The sequence below is a fragment of the Strongylocentrotus purpuratus genome, unplaced genomic scaffold (genome assembly GCF_000002235.5).
Source record: "Strongylocentrotus purpuratus isolate Spur 01 unplaced genomic scaffold, Spur_5.0 spur5_scaffold_18, whole genome shotgun sequence".
NCBI classification, from domain to species: domain Eukaryota; kingdom Metazoa; phylum Echinodermata; class Echinoidea; order Camarodonta; family Strongylocentrotidae; genus Strongylocentrotus; species Strongylocentrotus purpuratus.
In genome coordinates, this window is record NW_022145603.1 from 23,739,710 (window position 1) to 23,764,837 (window position 25,128).

The following is a 25,128-nucleotide window of genomic DNA, read 5'->3' on the forward strand; positions in this document are numbered from 1 at the left end:
AATAACCCAAAATAACCCATTTTACTGGAATCGACTTCATATACTCCCTGATATAAAATGTTAATGAAATATTAATAACAGAAGATTACAAAAAGCTGTTGTAGAAGTGGACTAACTAACAGAAGATTTATTTTGGTCTGTTATATGTTTTGGGTTCTGTACTTGCATACTCTCAAATATCAACTTCCATTGTTACATCTGCTAGGAGAGATATTGCAAATTGAAAAGAATTGAAATTATAGTTGATATTCTATCCAAAATAACTCAGTGATTCACAGCCTTCCAAGAAAAGATGAATCAATAAAAACAATCACAATTGACCTTTTAATTTGTTTTTAAAATGTGGAGAGACCCTATTCATGATGTTACATGTAACTGGACTTTTACCATTGTATTTATGTAAATATATATTTGTTATCCTTGTGTTTTATGTTTCTGTTTTTGACTTTCAATAGAAACATATTAAAATACACACACACAAATAGGCCCTACTGCCCATCCACACAATGATATAGCTACTATCATTTTTTGATAACACACCAATGACCCTACACACAAGTATATCCCTTTCTTGAGAAATGTGAGGCTTATAAGCTTAACCTCCTTCACATGTAAAATGTAATTGATGACCATACCAGCCACATGTACATCTATTAATATCAAGTTACTCACCAGGTCAAGACTAATGTAAGATAAATCTCTTTAAAGCCTGTTCAGACAAGATAAATTCATCTGAAACTTGTATAAAGAACAAATCATGTATAATCTCTTGTTCAGATGAGAGCAGTTTATAAAAATCTTGTTTAAAGAACAAATTATTTAAAATCTTGTTCAGACATTATGAATTTATACAAAAGTCGTATAAAACGAATAAATCGATATGGCTTGTTCAGACGAGAGAAATTTATATGAAACATGTATTTCACTATACATTGTTTTATTCATATACATGTCCAACATTTCTTTATGCGACTTTCTCACTGGAAAAAGGTAATAAATTTAATACCGTATAGCCATATAATTCTTGTATAGCGATGCAATGAATTCTGGTAGTCTAAATGGGGGGGGGGGGGGGGAGGGGTAGCCAAGAAAGACGAGTTATTGAGAGGGATTAAGTGTCAACGATTTTAATTTCTTGGTAAATGACCATGCCATATCAATCATTGTCCATGTGGCTCAACATCTGGACAAAGAAGGAGATGTGAATTATTTTTTGTTTATATTTACAAGCATTTATGAAGTAGAAGTGCGTGTACATGTAATACAGTATTTTGATCTTATACTGTTGCTTATTAAATATTTTTTTCATTCATTAATGTACTATAATTTTTGTCTGCTGGTGATGGTAAATTGTAGATACATGAATGATTTGATGTACATGTATTTCATCTTTGATATGGTGCCCCCTCCCCCTCCTGCCACTCTCCTATCTCCCTCTCTCTCCCTCTCTCTCCCTCTCTCTCCTCCCCCTTATGGCCCTCCTTCATCCTCTCTCCTTCTCCCTCTCTCCCCCTCCCACTCTCTCTCTCCTTTCCCCCCTTCCACTGCCTCTATATTCCTCTGAACAACCAACTACCGGATTCATTTCTACATCTTTTCTGTCTTCATCATGCTTTCCTATACAACTTGCTGCAATTTCTGCTTCCTATAATCTACTCATCTTGGCTGGATTATTACTTCAATTTCATTTATGCTTTCTTAGCAGTCAAGTAAAATAACCACACCACCGCCACTCTCTCTATATATTGCTTATTTATTTGTACAATTTGTATTAATTTGCTACATATCCACCTAAAAAGAGTCAAGGCAGTATCATTTATCTCTCTCGCTCTGTCTGTCTGTCTCTTTCTCTCTTGCTCTGTCATCTTTTTCTCTCTCGCTCTGTATTCTTGACTATTGTCTGTATTCCATTGATATACCATCGTCAGAATTATTTTCACTCCAGACATGAATTTGAAAGAACGCTGCATCTCCTCGTCTCTCGGACTCTTTCTCTTTCTTTTCTTATTCTGTCTTTTTCACTGTCTTGTATTATAATGTAGCTTTGTCAGCCTTTGTATCTCTCTCTCTCTATCTCTATCTCTCTCTCTCTCTCTCTCTCTTTCTCTCCCCCTCTCTTTCTCTCTCTCTCTCTCTCTCTCTCCCCTCTCTTTTCTCTCTCCCTCTCTCTCTCCCTCTCTCTCTTTCTCTCTCTCTCCCACTCTCTCTCTCTCTCTCTCTCTCTCTCAATATATTCCTTCCTTTTGTCTCACACTCGCTCCCATCTCCTTTGTCATTCCAAGGTTGGATCAAGAGCTTTGCCTGCTCTAGCCTCCACATCCTTGACCTAAGGCTAAGATTCCAAAGACGAGGCAAATACAAGGTTCTTCGCAAGACTCTTACATCCTCCCTCCTTCTCTTACATCCTCCCTCCTTCTCTTTCATCCCCCTCCTTTATCATCATCCCTCTCTGCTCTTTTCCATTTATCCTCCGCTTTCCTCTTTAAATACCCCTTTCTATCATTCAACATTTATGTCTCTGACTCTGTGATCCTATTTGCTCAATTGTAAAGCAACATGTACTAAGATACATGATGGATCTTGCATGATTATACATGTATATTGTATGTATAGATATCTTTCTCCTTCTTTTCATACCATATTTCTCAGGGTTAACAAAATAAAAAAGTTTCTAGTTTGATGATCTCTACACTCTATTCCCCATTGCCTCCTGCTTCTCCCTCTCTTTCTCCTTTTGTATATTTTCTTTCTCTATTTCTCTCAGGTTTGTTTTTCTTCATTTTATGTTTGTCCTCCCTCCCCTTCTTTACAATGTTCTCTTTATATTTCTTTTTCTCCCTCTCCCTCTCTTTTATCATTTTATCTGAATATTTCTCCTCCTTTCTCCCTGTATTTCTCTGTCTGTCTCTCTTTCTTTCTGTCTTTCTTTCGATCCTTCTCTATGTCTCTCTGTGTCTCTCTCTGTCTTTCTTACTATCTTTCTTTTGGTCCTTCTCTACGTCTGTCTATCCCTCTGTCTGTCTCTTGCTTTCTGTCTTTATTTCGGTCCTTCTATCTGTCTCTGTCGGTCTCTCTCTGTCTGTCTATCTGCTTGTCTGTCTGTCCATCTCTTTTGTGCTTGGAAGACTTTCTCTCCTATTATATATGTTTCTTCTATTTCAGTTTCTCTCTCTCTGTCCTGCACTCCCTTCATCTATGTGTCTATCCCGCTCTAAAGAATTGACCTACATGTACATAGTAATATAATACACCTGTGCACCTACTGTGAGACTATGCCCTCAGCACTCATAAAAAAAGTTACGTTGACCCGATGTACTTTTAATTATCAACACTCAATCATATATATATATATAGGATTATATATATTATATCATTCCTTTCTGATTAAAATCCTTGACCCTGCTAATGAGTATCTATTCCGTGTATAACGTTATGCGAGCTCGCCGTGTCGCTGGCTTTCGCACTTAAACGGTATTATTATTTATAGAATTTCAATTGTGCAATTAACCTTTTAATGAAACTTTTTTGATTGCAAGTCTGTTTTAATAGATGCATTTATATACATCAATATTGAGATTAGAGGAATATTTAATCTTTTTCAGCTTCTGCATTATTCTATTTTATTTAAGTCTTGTTGGCTGGACATCAAATACTGTTCAGTATATACTCTCTCTCTCTCTCTCTCTCTCTTTCTTTCTCTCTCTCTCTCTCTCTCTCTCTCTCTTTTTCTCTCTCTCTCTCTCTCTTTTTCTCTCTCTCTCTCTCTCTGTCTCTGTGTCTATTTGACTGTCTGTATCTCTCTCTCTCTCTCTCTCTCTCTCTCTCTCTCTAGATACTGATTAGAGTTACATTGTTGCAGCGACCAATTGTCATTTCATCTGTGTGGAGCCAGAAAGGCATTAACTCATATAATTTAAACACAGAATTAATGCCCTTCTGGCTCTGAACAGGGCCCCATTTCACAAAACTTGTCATGAGTGACAAATGACAGTTTTTGTTATAAGCTAGTGAAATCCTTGCTTCTGATTGGTTATCAGCAGATTTTTCAAGGATTTTTGTCATTTGTCTTTGAAAAGAGACTTTGTGAAACAGGTCCCGGATGATCTGATAATAAAGTAACTGTTGAGAACTGACTCTTTTAATCACACACATTGTTATAACGTTGTTGTAAAATGTTATTACTGATATATACTCATTCAACATAGCTGCAAATCATTCCAGTTTTGGAGGAATAATTCTTATTTTTCTGGCCTTCAAGCTACTTAACTGTTTTGAACCCTAGATTCCTCTCTTTTTCTGAAATATTCTGTGTGAAAAGTGTACAAAATTGACTGTATTCCTAATTTTTCCTTGAGAAACTCTTAATTTTTGCAGTGAAAGGTTGGCAGGTATGATTCAATGATGGGTTCTTTGATTTAGAATCATGGGAAATTAAGTTTTAAAGCCCCACTGCACTACTCATAGCTACTTGCGCCCTCTACATAGCTACCAATGCATAATCGGTGCCTGTTGGTCCCCCATGAACCCCCTTTTCTTATGTTCATAGAGAACTGATTTGATGAGATAACCACCTATCAGTGACCTTGCAGGGAGGTCTAATCCTGGCCAAACTAGTACGGACAGGCTTTTAAAAAACTTTCAGATTTGTAAAATCACCAATGAGGTAGTTTCATATCTCAGTTAGATAGTGAAAATTAGATCAGGTGTTCTCCTATGATGCCATGTATTATATTCTAGTTATATTCAATATGATTGCAAGTGTTTCAAGAAAATTATTTTAACAATTATTTTTACAACATGTTCACATCTGTATAAGATAGCTGTGTAATAATGATACAAAACAGGTTCTAAATCCTCCGATAATTTATCTCTGAAATAGTGTATGCTTAATCAATTATATAAAATATGAGAACGCACTTCTCATTAATTGATAATCATAATCATAATGGTAATAATGATAATTATGATGATAATGTAAATGATACAAGTAATGATTATGATAATATAAATTATGATTAAAAAGTTGAAAAATAATAATGATAATAATGATAACTAAAAACCAAAATATTATAATAATAATTAAAATGAAAATATAAATAATAATTAAAATGAAAATATAAATAATTTTTGATATTTTTCAAATGATAATAATAATCTGGATTTATATTGCACTTGATATAATAACAATGATCTGACAGATCCTAAATTTTTATATACAGGTGGATTTCTACACCAACTTGGGGTCTGACTTTTGACTGGTTCAAATCTGAATGTCCACTTTGGACAGATAATGATACCTATTATTTACGTTTAAATCCCAATTGATATAGTTTAGGGTACAATCTAAGTATAGCACTAGGCGCTTTGGTATTGATGTTTTTATTTTTGGGCCAGGTGTAATTTTTCGAGTCCTGTATTGAACAGAGAATGTATGGACTTATGGCCACACTTTCCCCTAAAAAGAAGTATAATGAAAAATCAATTAGATAGCCCTTTTTGATTGATTTTCACATCATCAGAACTTCAAGTAATGCAGATTGATTTTGTGAGAAGTATAATCGTCATGAGGTCGCTAATTTCTGAAACAAAGGGTTAACATAAGAACTAGTCCTGGGTGACTCGATAGAGGTCAGTTCCATCGACGACGACGGCGAAGAAGATGAACTAGAGCTAGGTGAAGACTGGTGGAGCAATTTGAGAAGTAGCTCACTGTATCACGCCTGCCCGCAGGCCAATTAGTAGACTATGGGGTTCAAGCGTGAAGATGAGCATGTAGGAGATGGAACGTGTCTGGGAGGGAGAGGGTTAAACTGACCTGAAAGCGTGTTTTTTTTCACCGAGTGGACATCCGTTGATCAATAACGAAGGGCTTCTTGTTTGACGTGCACAGCTAGCGCAGCACGAATTAGAAAAGAGATGAAAGCACTTTTAATTTGGGGAAGGGGTGGATGGATGGATAGTGGTGGGAGAGAGGGGGAGAGAGAGAGAGACAGAATGAAAGATAGAAAGATAGACAGAAAAGAGAGAGAACATTAAGGTCGCACATCTTATTTGACATGCTCAGCACAAATTAGAAAAAGATGAAAGCACTTTCAATTTGGGGGAGAGGGTGGATGGGTAGTGGTGGGAGAGAGAGAGAGAGAGATGGATAGAGAAAGAGAGACATACAGAGAGAGAGAGAAATTAGTGAGGTCGCAAATCTCATTCGGTGTGGATAAGGAAAGACCGTGAGATACAAGACAGAAAGGGAGAAGGGGATTAATAGATCTGTTCAGAGCCAGAAGGGCATTGACTCCTTATGTAAGTATCATCTGTTTGGTCAGAGCTAGAAGGGTGTTAATTCTGTCTGAAAGTATTAGAGTTAATACCCTTCTGGCTCTCAATAGATGATTAGTGGTATCGTATTTATTACTTGAAGGAGGTAGATGATGTAATCGCCAGGCAAAGAATATGTAATGATAATTAATCTAATGAGCCTGATCAAATTATTAAGCAGATAGAAACTATATCATATGGGAGCGAAGAGGGATTGTTAATGAACTTAAAGAATGCAAAGAGATGATGACAGAGAAGAAGACTTTGTCACAGAGAGAGAGAGAGAGAGAGAGTGTGCGTGAGAGAGAAAGAGAGAGAGGGTGAGAAAAAGAGAGAGGGGGTGAGAAAGAGAGAGAGAGCGATGTAAAGAAAGAGACGGATGGGAAGGTGTGAGAGAGAAGATACAGAAATATGAAGGGAGAGGCAGAGAAGGAGGAGGGGGAAAAAAAACAGAGAGAGAGAGGAGAGATGAACAGAAATAGTGAAAGTACAGAGAGAGATGTGACAATGAAGAGAGAGAGAGAGAGGAGTGCAAGACGTATTTCATAGATGGTAGAAGAACAAGGTGAAAAAGAAATGAAGATGGATAAAATGAGGAGGAGATGGGGACAAGAAGAAGACGAAGATAGTGAGAGTGAGAGAAAGAGGCAGTTATGAAGAATCAGATGCACGGAGAAGGAGAGACAAAGAGGAAGGGGCAGAGAAAGCAAGATTGAGAGAGGGGGTGAGATAGAGAGAAAGGGGTGGTATTGCGATGTGATGACTCATTGATGATAGAATAACATTGAGTGTCTGGTGATGAGAGAAGATGCAGACACAATGAAACCCAAGAAGGAAAGGAAGGGTGACTGGAGAAATATAGAGTACAACAACGAAAGACTCTCGGAGAGGAGATTGAAGAATCGAGACGTATTGGAGCTTTTTATCTTGTCCTCAAGAGTAATACTGGAATGAACAGAATGTCGCCATAAAAGCTTTCGTCCCTTTCTCTGATGCATACAAGCTTCAGAACTGAAACCTATTATTCATGATTGTAGAACTAATTGTCTGTTTGGAGCCAGAAGGGCGTTAATTTTGTTTTAAGGTATGTACATTAAAGGTAAAGACCAGTATTGGAAACGCCCCAATTTCAAAAAATGAAATAGAAGCTCTCATTACCAATCATGTGAAAGAATATGTTTTGACTAATACATGATGATAAAAAATTTGCCGGAAAACCGCCTACTAATTCATATATTAATTTTTGGTAAATTTGTTTCTCTCATGGTCTGTGAGAGATATAGGGTAGTCCCATATACATCTTTCTGTGTATAGTGCTTGTAACTTTACGAAGAATGGGCCAAATTTCTTATCATTTTGATGATTCCAGAACCTTGCAGATGCTAGATGCTAGATGATCAACCTTTTCTGAGCGATTCCACAATGTTTCTTTCACAATGCAATCGCATGACCATAACTGGTCTTTACCTTTAATGACCTTATGGTTCCTAAGAGGATTCCATGACATTTGCTCTGGCGACAATTGCTCCGCTGTAAATTTCATACACTAATCGAATGGCTAACTTCAACCCTGGATTCAACACTATACCCTACCCTAAACCTAACCCTAAACCTAACATAAAACCCTATTGAAACCCTAACCCTAACCCTACATCTTAGACGAAATAAAGCCCGGAGCAATTGTCGCAGGAGCAAATGTCGTGTCACCTCCTAAGAGACATAATCTTCTCTTTTTATATTTGAAATGACATATGTAAAGTAGGAGAGCAAAAAAAAATTCTTTATAAGGAGTCATTCAGATGGAAGTAAGAAGATAGCTGGGTTATCTTTAAAGTAGATATTGAAATGGATGCTGTGTAGGAAATACACAAAGGAAAAAAAAGGAAAAATTTGAGTGTATGAGAAGAGGAGGAAGGGAGAGAGAGAGAGAGAGGGGAAGAAAGAGAGGGAGAAGGAGAAAGAGAGCGAGAGGGGGAAGAGGTTGAGAAAGAGGGGGAAGAGGGAGAGGGAGAAATATATAGGAGGAGAGAGAGGGCAGGAATGGAAATTGCCTGATGTTGAAAATGAAGGAAAAGAAGATATAATAAGTAAAAGTAATGGATAAAAAAGAGTGAGGATGATGATAGAAGGAACAGAAGAAAGATAATTCCAAAGTAATTTAAGCAGCTTAATTACGATGTCTGTCTATGCAATCTCCATTGCAAGACTCTCCCTTCCCTGTTTGTCCTTCCCTTTCTTCTCTATGGTCATAAGATGGACGTTGTGGCAGTAATCCTTTGTCCATCGTCCATTAATCGGCGGTCACTCCTTTGTCCAGTCAATGACAGTCTGGTTGTCTGGTGATAAATTGAAGTGGTTTGATATAGATGTAGGGAAATTACAAGAAAGAATGCAAGTGATCTTACACCAGGGAAACCAGTATTCCAGTCTTCCTATATTAGTATCTTCGGCTTTTTGTGACGCACAAAGACATGAAAGGGACTGAGAAAATTACAGTCATACGGTCACTGACAAATTACACTAGTCTATTTGCGGGAAAACCCAATCTGATGCCTATTGAAAGTGAAGTTCATTCAAAAGGAGCGAGTCTGACAGAACGAATGAAAATATATTTGAAGATCTTTGCGAAGCTCTTCATTTACTGTTTCTATGACTTGAATATCTTTTTTTACTTTTTGACCATTTCTGAATATTTCCACAATGATTTTCATTTCCTATGTCTATGACTTACAATTGTTTCACCTTTTTTTTGGGGGGGGGGGGATCGTTTCTGCAGACTTCCAGATGATAGCCTGTAAAATATATGAAGACAGTTCATATTTTCGTATTTGTTTCCTTTGATTCTATTTATTAAACTTTTTTGTCACTTGAAAGTCATATTATGTTTTTATGATTTCCACGTATATTTTCTGTTTTTGTCGTTTCTGCAGATTTCCAGACGATAGCTTGTAAAATATGTGGAGACAGATCTTCAGGTGTACACTATGGAATCATCTCATGTGAGGGATGCAAGGTAAGCTTTAAATCTATCCCACCCCTAAAAGATAATGGACTCTTCCATATTCCTTTGTTTTAAAATTGGTAGGGGCTGTTGACTTTTTGTAATGGGGATGCATTGTAGCATCAGCTGTTGAGGGATGAAGTATGAGGGGACAGAATTATAATGCTGTTGGTCTCACCCCTGAATGATAATGAAGTAATCCAATGTCATTATGGGAGAGTAGAATGTCACCATCCAGTTTTTGAAATATATTAGGAGGGAATGATGAAGTACAAATCACTTTGTTCTTAGATTCATGCTAACACTTTCCTTGAATGCATTTGACTACAAATTCAAAAATATGTCGAAGAAAACAAACCTTTTTTATATTTCATTTGAAGTTGAGTGACATAGTACAGTTTCGAGATCACCTTGGGCAATAGTTTTAACCGTGCCCCTTAAAGCAGTCAATATATAATATTATCTAAATAAGGCTCCCAAGTGGTAAAATAAATCAGTGTATTCAATATCTGAAGTGCAGTTCCTGGATGACTGACCAATATTGTTTTATATTGCTCAGTCATCCGGGAACTTCAAATCAAAAATCGATATCGCACACACAAAAATATCCATATTTACCGAGGTAAGTCCAATTTTGTTATTTTGCTAGTCGATCAGCCTGATATAGGTAATAATAATGATATTATATGGCTTTGTTTTCGTGTGATACAAGAATATATTGGCTATGACAATAATGGACTCGTCTCCGATTCGTTCAATATTGTCCAAGCTCGAGTAATATATTCTTGTATCACACTCAATTCGTTGTTTCTTTTAGGGCTTCTTTAGGATGTTTTAGAAGAGAAAATTAGTATATCTGTCTCAAAAAAGTATGTGGTATCTCAGAATCGTGTATTTTGTTCACATTTATCAATGAAATTTTGAAATTCTATCGACTTCTCCCTTATTGGCTAATATTTTGACAGCATATTATTTTGATTGAATCCATTGTTTCTTTCTGGATTTCTTCAGGATATGTATAAGAAGACAACAGTAGTAATTGTATTTTGCATAGACTTTTTTTGCTTCTGAGAGTCAATGAGGGTTTTCATTTCACTAACCTCCCCTCTGATTGGCCATCACTTTGATTGCATTTTTTCAGGATTTCTTTAGGAGGTGTCTAAAGAGGCATCTGCTTCTATTAGCCAATAGGAATTTAGATTCCAATAGCCTTCTCTCTGATTGGCTAATATTTTGATTGCATATTTTAATTGCATTCACTTTCAGGGTTTCTTCAGGAGGTGTCTAAGGAGACAGAAGGAGTATGTATGTGTTCGGGGAGGAAAATGTGAGATCAGTAGACAGCATAGAAACAGATGTCCTGCCTGCCGCTACAAGAAGTGCCTTGAACTTGGAATGTCCAAAGATGGTATGATATTAATCCTCAAGATTCTGGGGCCAGTTTCACAAGACACTCACAAGTCTAAGTTTGTGGACAGCCCATTGAAATGTGTATTAATTATGTAGCAGAAGTTTGTATGTGAGGTCCAAGAACTTGGACTTGGGATGGTCCTGTGAAACTAGTTATCGATGTCTTGCAATTGAAATTACATATCCATGAATATCTAAAAATTGCAAATAATAGGGCACAAATACATACAAGTGTGCAACAATTGTCCCTCCCCTAATCTGATGACTTCATAGATGATGCAGAAACACATGATAAAAGTATGATTACACAATTTGGGGACGATTTTCTGAAGTAATAATTTATCAGGAGAGAGGATCGGTTTTTTTTTCCAATGCTCCACTCTTATCTTGTAAAGAATGTAGAACAGTAAACTATGGTATTTGTATGTAGGCCAACAGCAACACATACAATCTTTTGTATATTATCTTTCCCAAATACTTTTAAACTGTCAAATTGATCTTTTTCATCTTCTTTTCCTCCTCCACTTTCGACAGATATCATCTTTGCTTATCTAGTAATATCTGTCTCCCACCCTCATTCTCTTAAAACTTGTTTTCCTTTCTTTTATCCCTTCTCTCAAAGACTCAAAAGTAGTTTTCTCAAATTTAACACATTGTTCCATCTGCATAGAATTTTCCTTGAATCTTTCAAAAATACTTAAGGTCCTACATTCATTTTTGGATCATGTGGAGTATATGGATTCGACATGAAATGTTTTTAAATGCTAAATGTACATTTGTGCATTACTAGAGCAGTTGAAGAATATGGATTTGACCACAGTTATATACCAAATATTCTAGAAATGACCAGTACATAGGATTGCCCTGTGCACTAACTGACCGGCTCAAATCCTGTTTGTTTTGGGTCACTTTAGAGCCCTAGTTTTGAAGTCCACTGACCTCCTATTACCCTGCCCGCATGTCGGCTAGAATAGTGTCCCCCTCATCAAGGACAATTACACACTGTGTTGAGCCAAGTAGTTTGTTGTGCACTTTGGATCTGTTTAAATTGTAGGACATGATTTTTAGGGGTCATGATTTGGGATGACAAACTACTTGAAGGTTGTTTGGAAGGCCTTAGTCTTCAGAGCCATGGAATGTCATGGGAAATTGTGTCCCTGGTGAGAGATTGTGTCCTATCACACTGGCAAAACAGTGAGAAATTAAGGATGCTTCATTTCATATGCATTGCCCTACTCTTCTGATAAACACACTACACAATGACTAAACTATATTTAAATGAAGCTAAAGTGTAGAAAGCTGTATTTATGTCATGAAGCTTGGAAATTGCTTGAGTTGGGATTCATCCACGCCCCTTCTTCTCCTACCCCCTATTCCCTCCGCCCCTTCTACTCCACTCAAAATTTGAAGCTCTTTCGGCATAATATCTTAAAGGCACACTGTCCTACTTGTACCTACTTGCTCCCTCTATATAGAAAACTTCCCCAATCGGTGCCTGTTGGTCCCCCATGATCCTCTTTTTCTTATGTTAAATGAGAGCTGAGTTAATGAGATAGCCACCTGTCACAGTGACCTCGCTGGCTCGCTTGGTGGTCTAATCCCTTCTGACTGAAGTAGTAAAGCCTGCCTTTAAAAGGTTCTCAGTAGAATATATAGTTATGAGGACACTTTTTTACTGTAGAAATGACAGCTTGCTTTTGTTGGTACAGATACCTTTTTATTTTGTACTGTATTTGTAAAGATTTATATGACTAACAATATATCCTATATCTCAAATTTCCCCTGCAACTAGATATTAGTGACAGTACTAATGTAAGTCATTTTCCACTATCTAAATACCAAAACAACCTTGTACTGTAAGCTACAAAGAACAAAGTATGACACATAAACTGTCCTTGTTTAGACTCTAGGTGGAGCTCTTTAAAATTGACTCTATCAAAGGCAATATGTAGTACAATAGAAGCAGAATGTAACTTGTGCTATTTTCAACAACAGAATGACTTCTTACCATTTACTCATTTTACCACATGGAACTTTTGCAAATCTCGACTATTCATTAAAATTATATGACAAATAGGAAATGTTTTTATGTATTCTATGGGAGCTACAGCTTTGAAGCACATCTATTTTCCCCCATAGTTTCCTCTTTTTTATCACTACTATTGTGACTTCAACAGAAACAACAACAACAAATTCTGTCATTTGAATAATTTAAGAAATGTTAGTTTCATTATGATTTATGTCTGAAGAGATGAGGATCATTTGAAATAAACATTTTGATGTTTTTTGCCTGCCATCCAGCTGTGAGAATCGGCAGAATTCCCAACAAGCAGAAGGAGACGGAGTTCGTCGACATCGAGCCCTACATCTACGAGGAGATCAAAGACGATGAGGACTTCGATCCTTTCAAGGACATCAAGGTTGATGCCGAGACAGAGGAGCTCATCGTTGCCGTCAGGGACGCCCATCACAGCACAGCAAAGTTCTATGTAAGCTAGCTCCATCATTTAGAGCTGATTTTTAGGTCATTTCAGCTTACTCCATTATAAAGGGATCCAGTAACTTTGTCTCAGATCCTTAAACAATATCCTGGATTTAGCTCATGCTGCAATGATCATTATAAACCTTTAGGTCAGTCAGGAACCCCATGACTTTTACAAGCCGATCACCTGTCTGATTATCAAGATATTTATGATTGAAAATCGAGATCAAATTTTGCGTTTTCCTATTTAAACGGTTTTCATAACACTACAGTCTATTGGGGAAAATGAGTATTGTAAAACCAGTCACTCAAATATTTTTACTTTTTTGAGGCACTTCTTGATCATTTTGAAACGCAATTTTTTTAGGGCTTCAATATTACACCATGTCACAGACACTGATAACATGTAGGGCCACGCATCTCAGATTTAACATTGATAAACGATGCCTTTAAGCCATTGAAAAACTAACACATTTATAGGTTTTTAATATACATACATGTAGGCATATTTATCTATCTATCTATCTATGTGCCACGGCTTGGAGGCCGTTGTCTTCCAAAAAGTGTTTGCCAGATATATCACCTCTTCATAATTGGAGTGACATTTGCATTAGCTTATAGCCCATTAGTTGGGTATGAGTTTCATAGAACACATATTGCTATAAAAAGAGTCGTGAACTCTACAAAGTATTCTGAAGTTTGGCCATTCAGTGAAGAACAAAAGCTGTATCCGATGTTTTACCTTGCCGTTTCTTTCTTTCGTTCTGTCAATCCGTAGCCCGAGTTCGATGACTTCAGGGAGGGAAGATGGGAGAAAGATGCAGAGGAGATGAAGAGAGAAGCCGAGAGACTTTCAATTGATGGTAAGAAATTGTTCATGGAGATCAGGGGGGTGTTTTACAAAGCCCTTTTTTTATGACAAATTACAAAAGTCATTGACAAATCTGCTGATCACCAATCAGAAGCAAGGATTTCAGTAGCTGATGACAAGTTTTGTGAAACACCCCCAGTACTATCACTTTATTTTGCTCCTGCACCATTGTATCTTGGCTCTGTTTCATAAAACTTGTTAGCAATAACAAGTTATAATAACTGTTATAAGCTTCTGAAATTGTAGCATTTGATTGGCTGAAAGCTAATTTGTCATAGAAATTTAGCATTTCTTATTGATAACAAGTTACAAAACTTTTATAAGCTACTGAAATTGTGGCATTTGATTGGCTGAGAGCTAATTTGTCATAGAAATGTAGCATTTGTTTCTTCATCACAAGTTGCAAAAAATTTATAAGCTAATGAGTAGTTTGATAATTCATCCCTTTTCTCTTCTCCCCCCCCCCCTCATTTTCCTCTCTTTTGTTCTCTCTCTCTCTTTCTCCTTGTCTTTTTCCTTCCTTCTCCATTTTCCTTTTACCCCTCTCTCTCTCTCTCTCTCTCTCTCTCTCTCTCTCTTACTCCCTCCCCTCCCCCCTCTCCCTCTCTTTCTCCCTGTCTTTCTTTCCCCTATCTGACTGTACCTCTCTCCTCGCTGCCTGTACCCCTCTCCTCACCCGTCCCTCTATTTCTCTAGGTATGGATGGTATTCAGATGTGGTGCTCTGTGGTCACTCAGGCTTTAGCAGCGTATATCAAGAGAATCGTAACCTTCTGCAAACACATACCAGGTTGGTAATCTTCTAGGCTTCAAAGACTACACCCTGCTATAACCCGTTCACAAACCTATTAAGTGCACTAATCATGAAAACTTGTGTTCCCGAACTCGGAAAAGCATAATATCGGCATTACATTTACTTTTAGAAGCACCCATTCCCAAACATGATTCAAGAGAATCGTCACCTATTGCAAACACATACCAGGTTGGTAATCTTCTGGACTTCAAAGACCACACCTCAATAAAACCCTTTCATAAACCCATGCTCCTAGTATGCACATTAAGTGCATTAAGGATGAAAACTTATGTTCTCAAACTCTGAAAAGCTATGAAATATTAGCACTCCAGGTACTTTTAGAAGCACCCGTTCACAAACATGATTCAAGGGAATCACCACCTTCTGCAAACACATACCAGGTTGGTAATCTTCTAGACTTCAACGACTACACACCAATACACGTACATGCTCCTATTATGTGCACTAAGCATGAAAACTTGTGTTTACAAACTCTGAAAAGCTGTGAAATGTTGGTACTACAGGTACTTTTAGAAGCACCCATTCACAAACATGATTCAAGGGAATCGTCACCTTCTGCAAACACATACCAGGTTGGTAATCTTCTAGACTTCAAAGACTACACCCTACTATAACCCTTTCATAAACTCATGCTCCTATTATGTGCTATAAGCATGAAAACCTGGGTTCACAACCTCTGAAAAGCTATGAAATATTAGTACTCCAGGTACTTTTAGAAGCACCTATTCACAAACATGATTCAAGTGAATTGTCACCTTCTGCAAACACATACCAGGTTGGTAATCTTCTAGATTTTAGGACTACACACCAAAATATTCCTCTTTCACAAACCCATGCTCATTTTACGTGCACTAAGTATGAAAACTTGTAGTGTTCACAAACTCTGAAAAGCTACATAATGTCAGTATTACATTTACTTTAGAAGCACCCATTCTCCTTCTCCCTCCTAGGTTTTGCATTGCTATGCCAACAAGATCAGATGGTTCTCGTAAAATCCGGCCTCTTTGAGATCCTCACCATCTCCGTCCTGCTTATTCTCCTAATTCTTTCCACTCTCCTTCCCCCTCCTAGGTTTTGCATTGTTATGCCAGCAAGACCAGATGGTCCTCGTCAAGTCTGGCCTCTTTGAGATCCTCACCATCCAGGACTCCATTGAACTGATCCTCTACGATGCCTTTGTGCTCAATGAGGACATCCGCATCTCCAAGGAGAACATCATGAAGTTCATGCCGGTGGAGCTGTATCAGGGTATCTACACCTTTGCAGAGAGGATCAACATGAAGCTTAGACTGACCAGGCCGGAGATCGCACTTCTGTCGGCAGTTGTGCTCTTCGCAGATGGTAAGAGCTAGGGAGAGTTGTAGATATGGAAAGAACACAGGATAAAGAAAGAACAGGGAGGTGTTTCACAAAACTTGTCATCAGTGACAAATGACAGTCTTTGTTAAAAGCTACTGAAATACTTGCTTCTGATTGGCTATCAGCAGATTTGTCACTGATTTTTGTCATTGTAAAAATGCTTTGTGAAACGGGCCCCGGGATAGAGGTATGGAAATAAAAAGTAAGATAGAGATAGACAGCAAAAGATAGAGGTAGAGGAAGAAAAAGAGCAAAATAGCGAGAGAGAGAGAGAGATAGATAGATAAGAAGATGGAGACAGAAAAAGGATTGAGAGAAAGAAGGATAAAATATCAGTGATGCTATAGTTGCTCCGTTTAATGTGAAGCTTAAGCTCTTTTGCATAGCAATCCTTCAGGTTCTTTATCAACAATTTTTTTCGAATTAAAAAGATATCAATGTTGCTGTAAGAGATTTAGTTCAAATAACTTTTTACACCACAAACTCTTACACGTCTAACAGTTTTATGCACATCCTATCCTCAACATACTTCGGTGTTTCATATCGTTTTAAAACAAATCATTTCTGCACCTCCTTCCCTGATACAGATCGAGAAGGTCTTCAAGACGTGATCAGCGTAAGCCGCATCCAATCCCGCCTCCTGACAGCCCTGCACATCGAGGTCCTCCGCAACCATCGCTCCGACCCGCACATGTTCGCCAAGTGCCTGCTGCTCCTACCCATGCTCAGGACGGTGGACGACTTTCACAACCAGTTCATCATCAGGCTCAAGCTCGGAAGCAGCAACCTGCCAATGTCCGAGCTCTACAAGGAGGTCTACGACCTGGGCACCTTCGGCAATGGCCATCGCACCCAAAGCGAGGACAGTGGCGGCGCAGCCACGAAAAGCATCCAGGACGATGACGAAGTCAAGATGTGCAAGAAGAAGGCAGCGGCGGTGTCTGCCGTTGCCGCCGCAGCAACCGCTCTACCTCCAACCATCTGCGAGATGAAGCAGCAGGCCATGTGCGGGCGGAAGCAGCAAGCCATGCGGGAGCTGTCGCAGCAGTCAGTCTACGGCAACGTCGTGATCAAGGAAGAGAACGACACACGACTGATGGCGCATTGTTCAATGTAGCAGGTGGCTTCATAGTGATACCATCAAGTTATCTCTTAACCCGTTGCCTACGGGAACCTAGTGGTTCCTGTATTAAGCCTATGGGACTTTGACAATCCAGAAGTCGACAGGTTAAGAGAGGGTTTTATGCCACTGAAAGCACTATGTTGCCTATGAACGCACACTTTTATGAAAGCTAGGCTTTTGGAAGGCTACAGTAATGCACCCTGGTTAGTCAAACTTATGAATCAAACTAAATGAGCAAGTTATCCAATTATTCTGCTGGAATAGTAAGATGTTTGATCACTCTAGGGATTGTGTTCTTCCAATTCAGAGCATCTTCACCGTCCTATAGTCCTCTGAGGGACTCTTGAGGATACAGAATTTACTGTCTCGTCTGTTCACCTGAAGCCTTGCATCTTGAGGTAGCGGACACCCGCTACTTAGAGTTGCTCATTGGAGAGTCATTTATGGTAAACACCACGAAGCACTTGCGTAAATTGGAGAGTTAAAGCAACAGAATTTGGTGTCCTGACTAGCTGTTCACCGAAAAACCTTCCTTCTTGAGTAAGTGGACACCAGCTACTTGAAGAGTACCCTTAAGGATCCGTTGCCTTTTCATCCCCTCGAAATCTGTAGCCAAATCAAAAGAAGCGTTGAGGCAGTGGGCGCTCCCGAAGTCCACCAGAGATGGAACTATGCCTTGGGATACTGAAGTTGATCTAAGGTTGCTTTCCGAAGATTCTGTCAGAAATTTTCCCTCTGTATTCTCGTGGGAACAACAGCCCGTTTGAAATACTTTGAAATCATATTCATGTGAACCCTATACATGTTGTACTGCCCTCTATGGTTAATGCATGAATGTTCTTGTGTAATCTCCCAGGGTTACCTGCTTAAGATTTTATATACAGCTGGTGTGTGTTGGTTTAGTATATCGTTATCCATTTTGGTTGTAATTGTTAATAGTGAGTAGGTGATTTTGAATCACAGATTTATTCAACCCTGCCAACACGAGGCGAGAAACGGTCTGTAAAGACATTTGAGTTTGGGCTCAAAGGATTGGAAACTAATGGGTCTTTGGTTTCTCTTGCTAGCTACATGTACATCTAACGAAGAGATAATTCATTCAGGATATTTGTATGGGTGGGCATTTTAAGTAGGTGTCTATGTTATGTTATATTAAAGGTGGAAGCCTGTGTTTCCCTATACTCAGTTCAAATCACTATGAACCAACATGTCACAAAATTGCACACATGCACGTAAACAATGCTCACTGTTTTAAGAAGAGGAGAATCAAGTATAATAATAATAATAATATTGGATATTTATATAGCGCATATATCCCCACCCTGCAAGGTGCTCAAAGCGCTCCAATATTACCCCGGCTCTGCTAGGCTACCGATTTCGACGCTCACAGCATTCAAGGAATTCCTTCCTACCGGTCCCCATTTACTTCACCTGGGTTGAGTGTGGCAAATGTAGATCAATGTATTGACAGCAAACAGATGGCTAGGCCAATGTTGTCCTGCTAAAACCATGGGATGCTTAAATTATTTCTGAAAGTCTTTTGGAGGGGAATTCCAAGATAGGAAATTCAAAGAGTCAAATGTTTTTCGTAGACTTGAACTCTTTGGTCTCATCATCAATGAGTATGTGAAAACGGTTCCAGCAAATCCAAAGACGATAATAACAAAAAACAAAAAATACACAACAACAAAGCGCAAAACTATGAACGTTCAGAACATGCTAGACTGGTTTTATAGGTCACTGGTTAGGGAACTTGCCTGTCCAAATTTAAAACCTGTCTGTACTAGTTTGGCCAGGAGGGATTAGACCCCCTGCATGGCCACTAACGGGTGGTTAACTCATCAAATCAGCTGTCAATTAACATTAAAAAAAGGGGATCATGGGGGACCAACAGGCACCGATTAGGCATTGTTTGCTATATAGAGGGCACAAGTAGCTATAAGTAGTGCAGTGGGGCTTTAAAAGCTCGTCTCAGAGAGTAATTAGTCAAGGGGTTCCTTGTGTGAGGGTTTAGCCCTCTCCTGGACCGCCTTTGACACCCCCATTTCTGTAGAACCAATTTTGTAGTTCAAATAATTAGGAGTTTATATTAGATTAAACTAAACCTCATTGCGCATGTGTGTGTGAAATTAAAAAAGTTTTCCTGAGCAAGAAAAGGTGATCTGAAAGTACGCTCTCGAGAGTGGAGTCAAGCCATCGGGGCTTAATTGCACACAGACCCTGAAATCTTATGCGAGCAACGTTTCATCCCGTTGCATAAAAAACATTTCTCAGGTTCATTAACTTCAATCAAATTGATGTAAATATCATTCAATGTATTTTACTTTAGTATGGTTACGATAAAGGCAAGCTCCAACTGTGAATTAAGCTTCGAGTTTCTTCAGAGTTGCACTTCCAGTGATTATAAATAGAGGTCTGTAAGCTCCATTTTCATCTTAGCTACGTCCATGACTGTTTAACATCAATGAGGGCGGTAGATTGTGCTTGAATGCGCAGTTTTGCATGTGATAGCAGAGGTTAAGTTCTCTTATTCCCACCTTTCGCAAGAAAAAAAAAATGAAATTCTTTCCTAAGAAGAAAAAAATGTGGATAATATGTCTTGCCCTTATGAAGTGCAAGCTTGATTAATGTTGTTGATACACTTTGGTTAGGCTCTAAGCCAGATAATGATCTTAAGTATGAAATACTCGATCGGAAAAGTTATTGTAATTTTACTATTTTTAATGTTTCAATCATTAACGGAGATGAATTCCACTCTGACAATCACTTTAGTAACGCCATGACAGATTTGTCTTATTTACAATGTACATGTAATATATATACGTCTGTAATTTCTGTTTGTTCGGTTTTTATTTTTTGCTTTATTTCAGGGTCGGTGGTGGTTGGTTTTATCTCCTCATTGATGTAGCGAGTTAGTCTTGTAGTAACCAAGTGTAGATACTTTAAAAGTTACTCAAATAACGAATATAGCGATGTCAATTTCAGTTTCAATTATGTGGTGGTCGCCATCTTCAATCACACAACTTTCTCATTCACAACATAGCTGGCGCTAGACCACTGACTCAACTGTTCGTCAAGTATGAGCACTAGGTATGCTCATTGACTCTGTAGCTAGTAGTAAACATCAACAAAAAATCTGGAAATTGTTCTTTACCCTCTGCGATATACTGGTGCATGTATTTTAAAGCTATATATTATTATCTGCATATGTCATCATGCTTTGCTTCATGTGTTACATAAAGGCAAAAGGTCACAGAGAAAATCTCAAAACTTTTTTTGGGTCTCTTTGCTAAATCATATCTCTATAGTTTAAAGCTGTCAGTTATTATCAGTGTAGCGCACCTTGCTTTGCTATCCAACAAACAAAAGTTAGCGCAGATACAATCTGCAACTTAAAATTGTCATGTCCTACTGCTATATGATATCTTTTAAAGGTATTCGTTATTTACTGTGAAGGGGATTGCACTGTTGTGAATTTTTTATTTTGCCTTGTCACCTCTTGAAATAGTTACTATTGAAATATGAAATATGTATAACTCTTTGTTTAGAACAACTCAAATCCTTGTCCTCATATTGCCAAATTATAATTACAAGGAGTTTATTTTATGTTAAAGATTATCTCATTAGCGTTCTTGGTTTGGAATTATATATTGTCTTTGTAAACTGAATTTCAATATTCCACTTTGTTTATATTTTTTGACCTAACTTTTGGAATACATCAGTATACTTTTCCCCTATTTGTGCATGTATCTTTTACATCAATGACAAAGCATTGATGTTTTTTAAATATGTTAGATACTTGGAGGTCACACGATGTATTTTTCTCTCTTTTTGCTTTTAAGAGAAAATGTTCTCTTCTTATATCTTCTGCCCTAGAAACTGAAATTCTATCTTTCCTTATCTGAAATTTTGTGATTTTTTTAAAGTCTCTACAAATAAAGCATTTTGTATTACTCTGTCTTGTAAGGGCATCTGGTTCTTTTTAATACCGGTAACTGAAATTAATTTGCAGGATAAAATGCCCTATTTTGTGCTCACCGGTATATACTTCCATCTGTATTAAATGTAGTCGACAAACAACCTTGGTTGTATAAGTAGATGTAATCTATGTTATATCACTCTTTGACTTATTTAATCAATTACATTGGTTACAAATGAATTTCACTGCTAAAATTGTAATTTTAAGGTATCTTATGACACCGCCCCCCCCCCCCCCCCCCTCAAAACAAAAAAAATTGGCATTGCAGGTTTACAATTTTACACCTTTTGATTTGTTCAGAAATCATATTTATGTAGTGGGGTAATTTTTTAATTATCAGCATGACGGTTTTTTTATTGAGCATACATGTCTATGGGTATGGTACATTTATTTTTCATTTTGAATTAGTGCCAATAAATGTCTCGTTTGTAATAGTGTTTTGACCAGCCTGCTACGTATTGAAATATATTAAAACATCTCTGAAATGGTTTCTGTTTTTTATGATTTGTGTTTGGTAAACTGGTTTGAATGTTACCTTCTGCCTAAGTATGTACATGTCACCATTGTAAAGCAAACATGTATGTCAAACTCACAGCTATACTGCTGTCATAATCATATAAGTCGTGTCGTAGACCATAAAATGCAATATTTACCCCTTTTCATCCTCATTTTTGCACAAGTTGAAATGTCACAATTTATAAGAATGTCACCCCTTGCATAGATGCTGTGTTGCCAATTTAGTCAGCTCATTTCTTCAGCCATATCTAGAAATATTCGACTCTGAAATATGTATTTTTATTTGGTTTAATTATGTTAAGGGCTTTGAGAATGCGATGGGCCTTTCTGAAACCCTTATACAGATATGATGCAGTAAGTCTAATCAAAACTACCGCAGCAAAATTGAACCGTTTATAAAAATGTGTACCAGTAAATAAATGGCACGATGGCTTAGTTGTAGACTAGCAGTGGTCTCGTAACCGGGAGGTCCTGGTTCAAAACCAAGTTGATGCGCTCTTGCCCTTTGGTAAGGCATTAATCCTCATTACCAAGTCCCTCTGAGAGGACTTGTAGCCCCCAGTCCCCTGGTTGCTGACTTAGCAGTCAGGTAAAAAAACAAATAAGGATGAAAAAATAGCTAAGTTCTCTCTCATGTATGCCCCTGTATTACCTATACAAATTTATCTGTGTGTTGTAAGGTACCCAAATAATATCCACACTATTTTCATTTTATTTGGCCACGGCCACTTTTTTTTTAAAGGTAGAGAGTACTGCGTCATGCGTAAAAGAGGCTTTATTTTCAAATGGGTCAATGTAATATATGTAGTATAACTAAACTGATGCTGTATTCATCAATCCTCATTGGAATATGGAATAATTGTAGTATTTCTCTCAAGGTGACAACAAAATTATTTGATGATGTAATCAATCTGACCTCAGACATTCTATACTGGTTTGATTTTTACATTAATGATACAGTTTTCAGTAATGCCAAGTTAAGTTTTCCTTTTTTTTTATGGAAATTTTTGTCTAACCTTTGGCCAAATCATTTCTTTTATTTTATATGTTTATTTTCATGTTTTAATTGGGTGTTCTCTTAAGTCTATCTTTTTCAACCACTCCCTTTGCCTTGCCTGGCCTGGCCCTTATTTTACTGTCACAAAATATCTCAACCTCCCCCCCCCCCCCTCTCTCTCTCTCTCTACCCTCTGTCTGTCTGTCTGTCCCTTTCTCTCTCCCTCCATCCCCACTCCCCCTCTCTATTCTTTCTGCCTGCCTCTTATGTCCAAGTTTAAGATGAATTAATTCAACCATTTCTTAATCCGTTGATGTTATCATACATATTTTGTTTTTAAAGAATACTTTGTAAGTAGGATTTTTTGTTTGTGCGGATTGAAATAATCAGGCTTACATCTTCAACTTAGGTTCAATTTCATGAGTGTTTATGTGTTTAGAGCCGGAAGGGAATCGATTATATTTCAACACGGACTGATCGAGTGCCCTTATTGCCCTAATCAAGTGATATGTACCAATGAATTCACAAACTATATTATTTTGAAACATTATAACTTATCTACCTCAAAGCACCATATAGGCAAAGGAAGGCCTGGCTCAATATGAAGCTTCAAATGCATCGTACATTTTTAGCCTACTCAATGAAAGCCTTATAAACATGCATACTTGTATTAAAGGCGGTTCAGATATGGTGCAAAGAATGCTGCTGCAGGTTTTTTATGTGTAAGATGAATGGTAACTCACTAACTGCGTTCATACAAAGACCTTACGCGGATTCACTGAGCTCTGTGTTATAAGATAGAGGAATGTATGACACTTTTAAAGTTTTTAACATTTAAAACAAAAACGCAGTGGTTTTGCCGCGTCGTATCTGAATGCGCCTTTTATACACACAATGTATCATTTTGCTCTTCCACACTCAAATGAAATATGTTGTTTGCTGAATGTAACGTCAAAGCCTAAACGTAGCTCATTCACTCTATAAGACGTCGATGTTTTCACTTTTTTTTTCCTGAACATGAAATACCCCCTCTATGTCGAAAAAGTTGGGGAATGTTGCCAGTTGCGTAATCTGAAATATTAACATAACCGTCGTTTGTCGTGTATTTTTTTTTTCTTCTTTCTGGTTTGCAGTGTAGGGGTTTGCGTGATATCCTAGTCTTGAAATATCTGAGAAAAGCTTCCGTAGTATTTACTGTTTCATAAAGCGTAGCTATTTTGCCAAGCCATTTCTAAATCATCATATGTTGCTGCTAGCTCACCTGTATTATAGCGAAAGCACTAAGCACTTTATAGCTGTAAGTTCAACTCTATACTTGTCCATTTTATAAAGCATTAGCGTTATTCCAGCATTGTTTGCCAAAACTGTAGCATTTAAAAAAACATTCTATGAAATTATTATTATTATGAAATTAAGTCGTTGCATTTTTTGTAAAACTATTACACAGTGGTAAGGAAAAGTTGGTCTCAGATTTATCAATAATCAAGAACTTTGCATCACCAAGGCTATTTACTTTCCTTCACTGTTTAATACCCTAACCTTTTAAAGCAGAAGGATAACAAAGTAGAGGCTAAATTCTACTAACAACTTTGAAATCTGTTTGACCATTTCAGTAATTTGGTTAGGCTTACGAAGTTGATGATGATCGAATGTCTTAATCATTGGGTATTTAGGAATAACCTAGTTTTTTTTGGAGCCATTCTTGCATATTGCTTTTCTAAAAATGATCCTCCCAATTGGGCAAGAATTTCAGCAAGATAGATGTATCACATTACCAGGAGGGGTGAGGGGGTAGTTTAAAGCCTGTCTGTACTAGTTTGGCCAGGAGGGATTAGACCACCTAGTGAGGTCACTGACATTGTTTTCTATATAGAGGGAGCAAGTAGTATAGTATGACTTTAAACTTTTGGCAAAGAACGCAATGTTCTAGTATTGTACATACAGTGCCAGTCAAGAGTTTAGGTACAATTTTACGATAGATTTTCACTTCAAAGTGTATTTTTTCCAAGTAATGAGTTTGTTTAGAACTTTAGGCCCAGTCTTACTTACTACTGCTTTATAATAATACACAACATTTATTAGACCCTTAATACAGGTGTTTCTAAGCGCACCCTTGTCTGACTAAAAATTACCAACCAAAACTTAAAATAAACACACAAATTATCAATCTGTTCTTTATGCAATAAATCATGCATATATGCTTTAAGAATTTATACAAAATCTTTCTAGAGATTTAAAACATCTTCCTCAGTCTGTCATCAT

General features: G+C 37.6%; 1 protein-coding gene across 1 annotated transcript in view; it reads left to right on the forward strand.

Annotated features, from left to right (window-relative positions):
* Positions 1–17,370, forward strand: part of LOC576385 (nuclear receptor subfamily 1 group D member 1) — a 124,934-nt gene extending 107,564 nt beyond the window's left edge. The window contains exons 2-8 of the mRNA XM_030988863.1: positions 9,246–9,328; positions 10,583–10,724; positions 13,028–13,215; positions 13,987–14,071; positions 14,776–14,868; positions 15,964–16,233; positions 16,839–17,370. Of these exons, the coding sequence (XP_030844723.1) occupies positions 9,246–9,328; positions 10,583–10,724; positions 13,028–13,215; positions 13,987–14,071; positions 14,776–14,868; positions 15,964–16,233; positions 16,839–17,368 (1,391 nt within the window). The 3' untranslated portion in view covers positions 17,369–17,370. The remainder of the gene's footprint in view (positions 1–9,245; positions 9,329–10,582; positions 10,725–13,027; positions 13,216–13,986; positions 14,072–14,775; positions 14,869–15,963; positions 16,234–16,838) is intronic.
* The last annotated feature ends 7,758 nt before the right edge of the window (positions 17,371–25,128 follow it).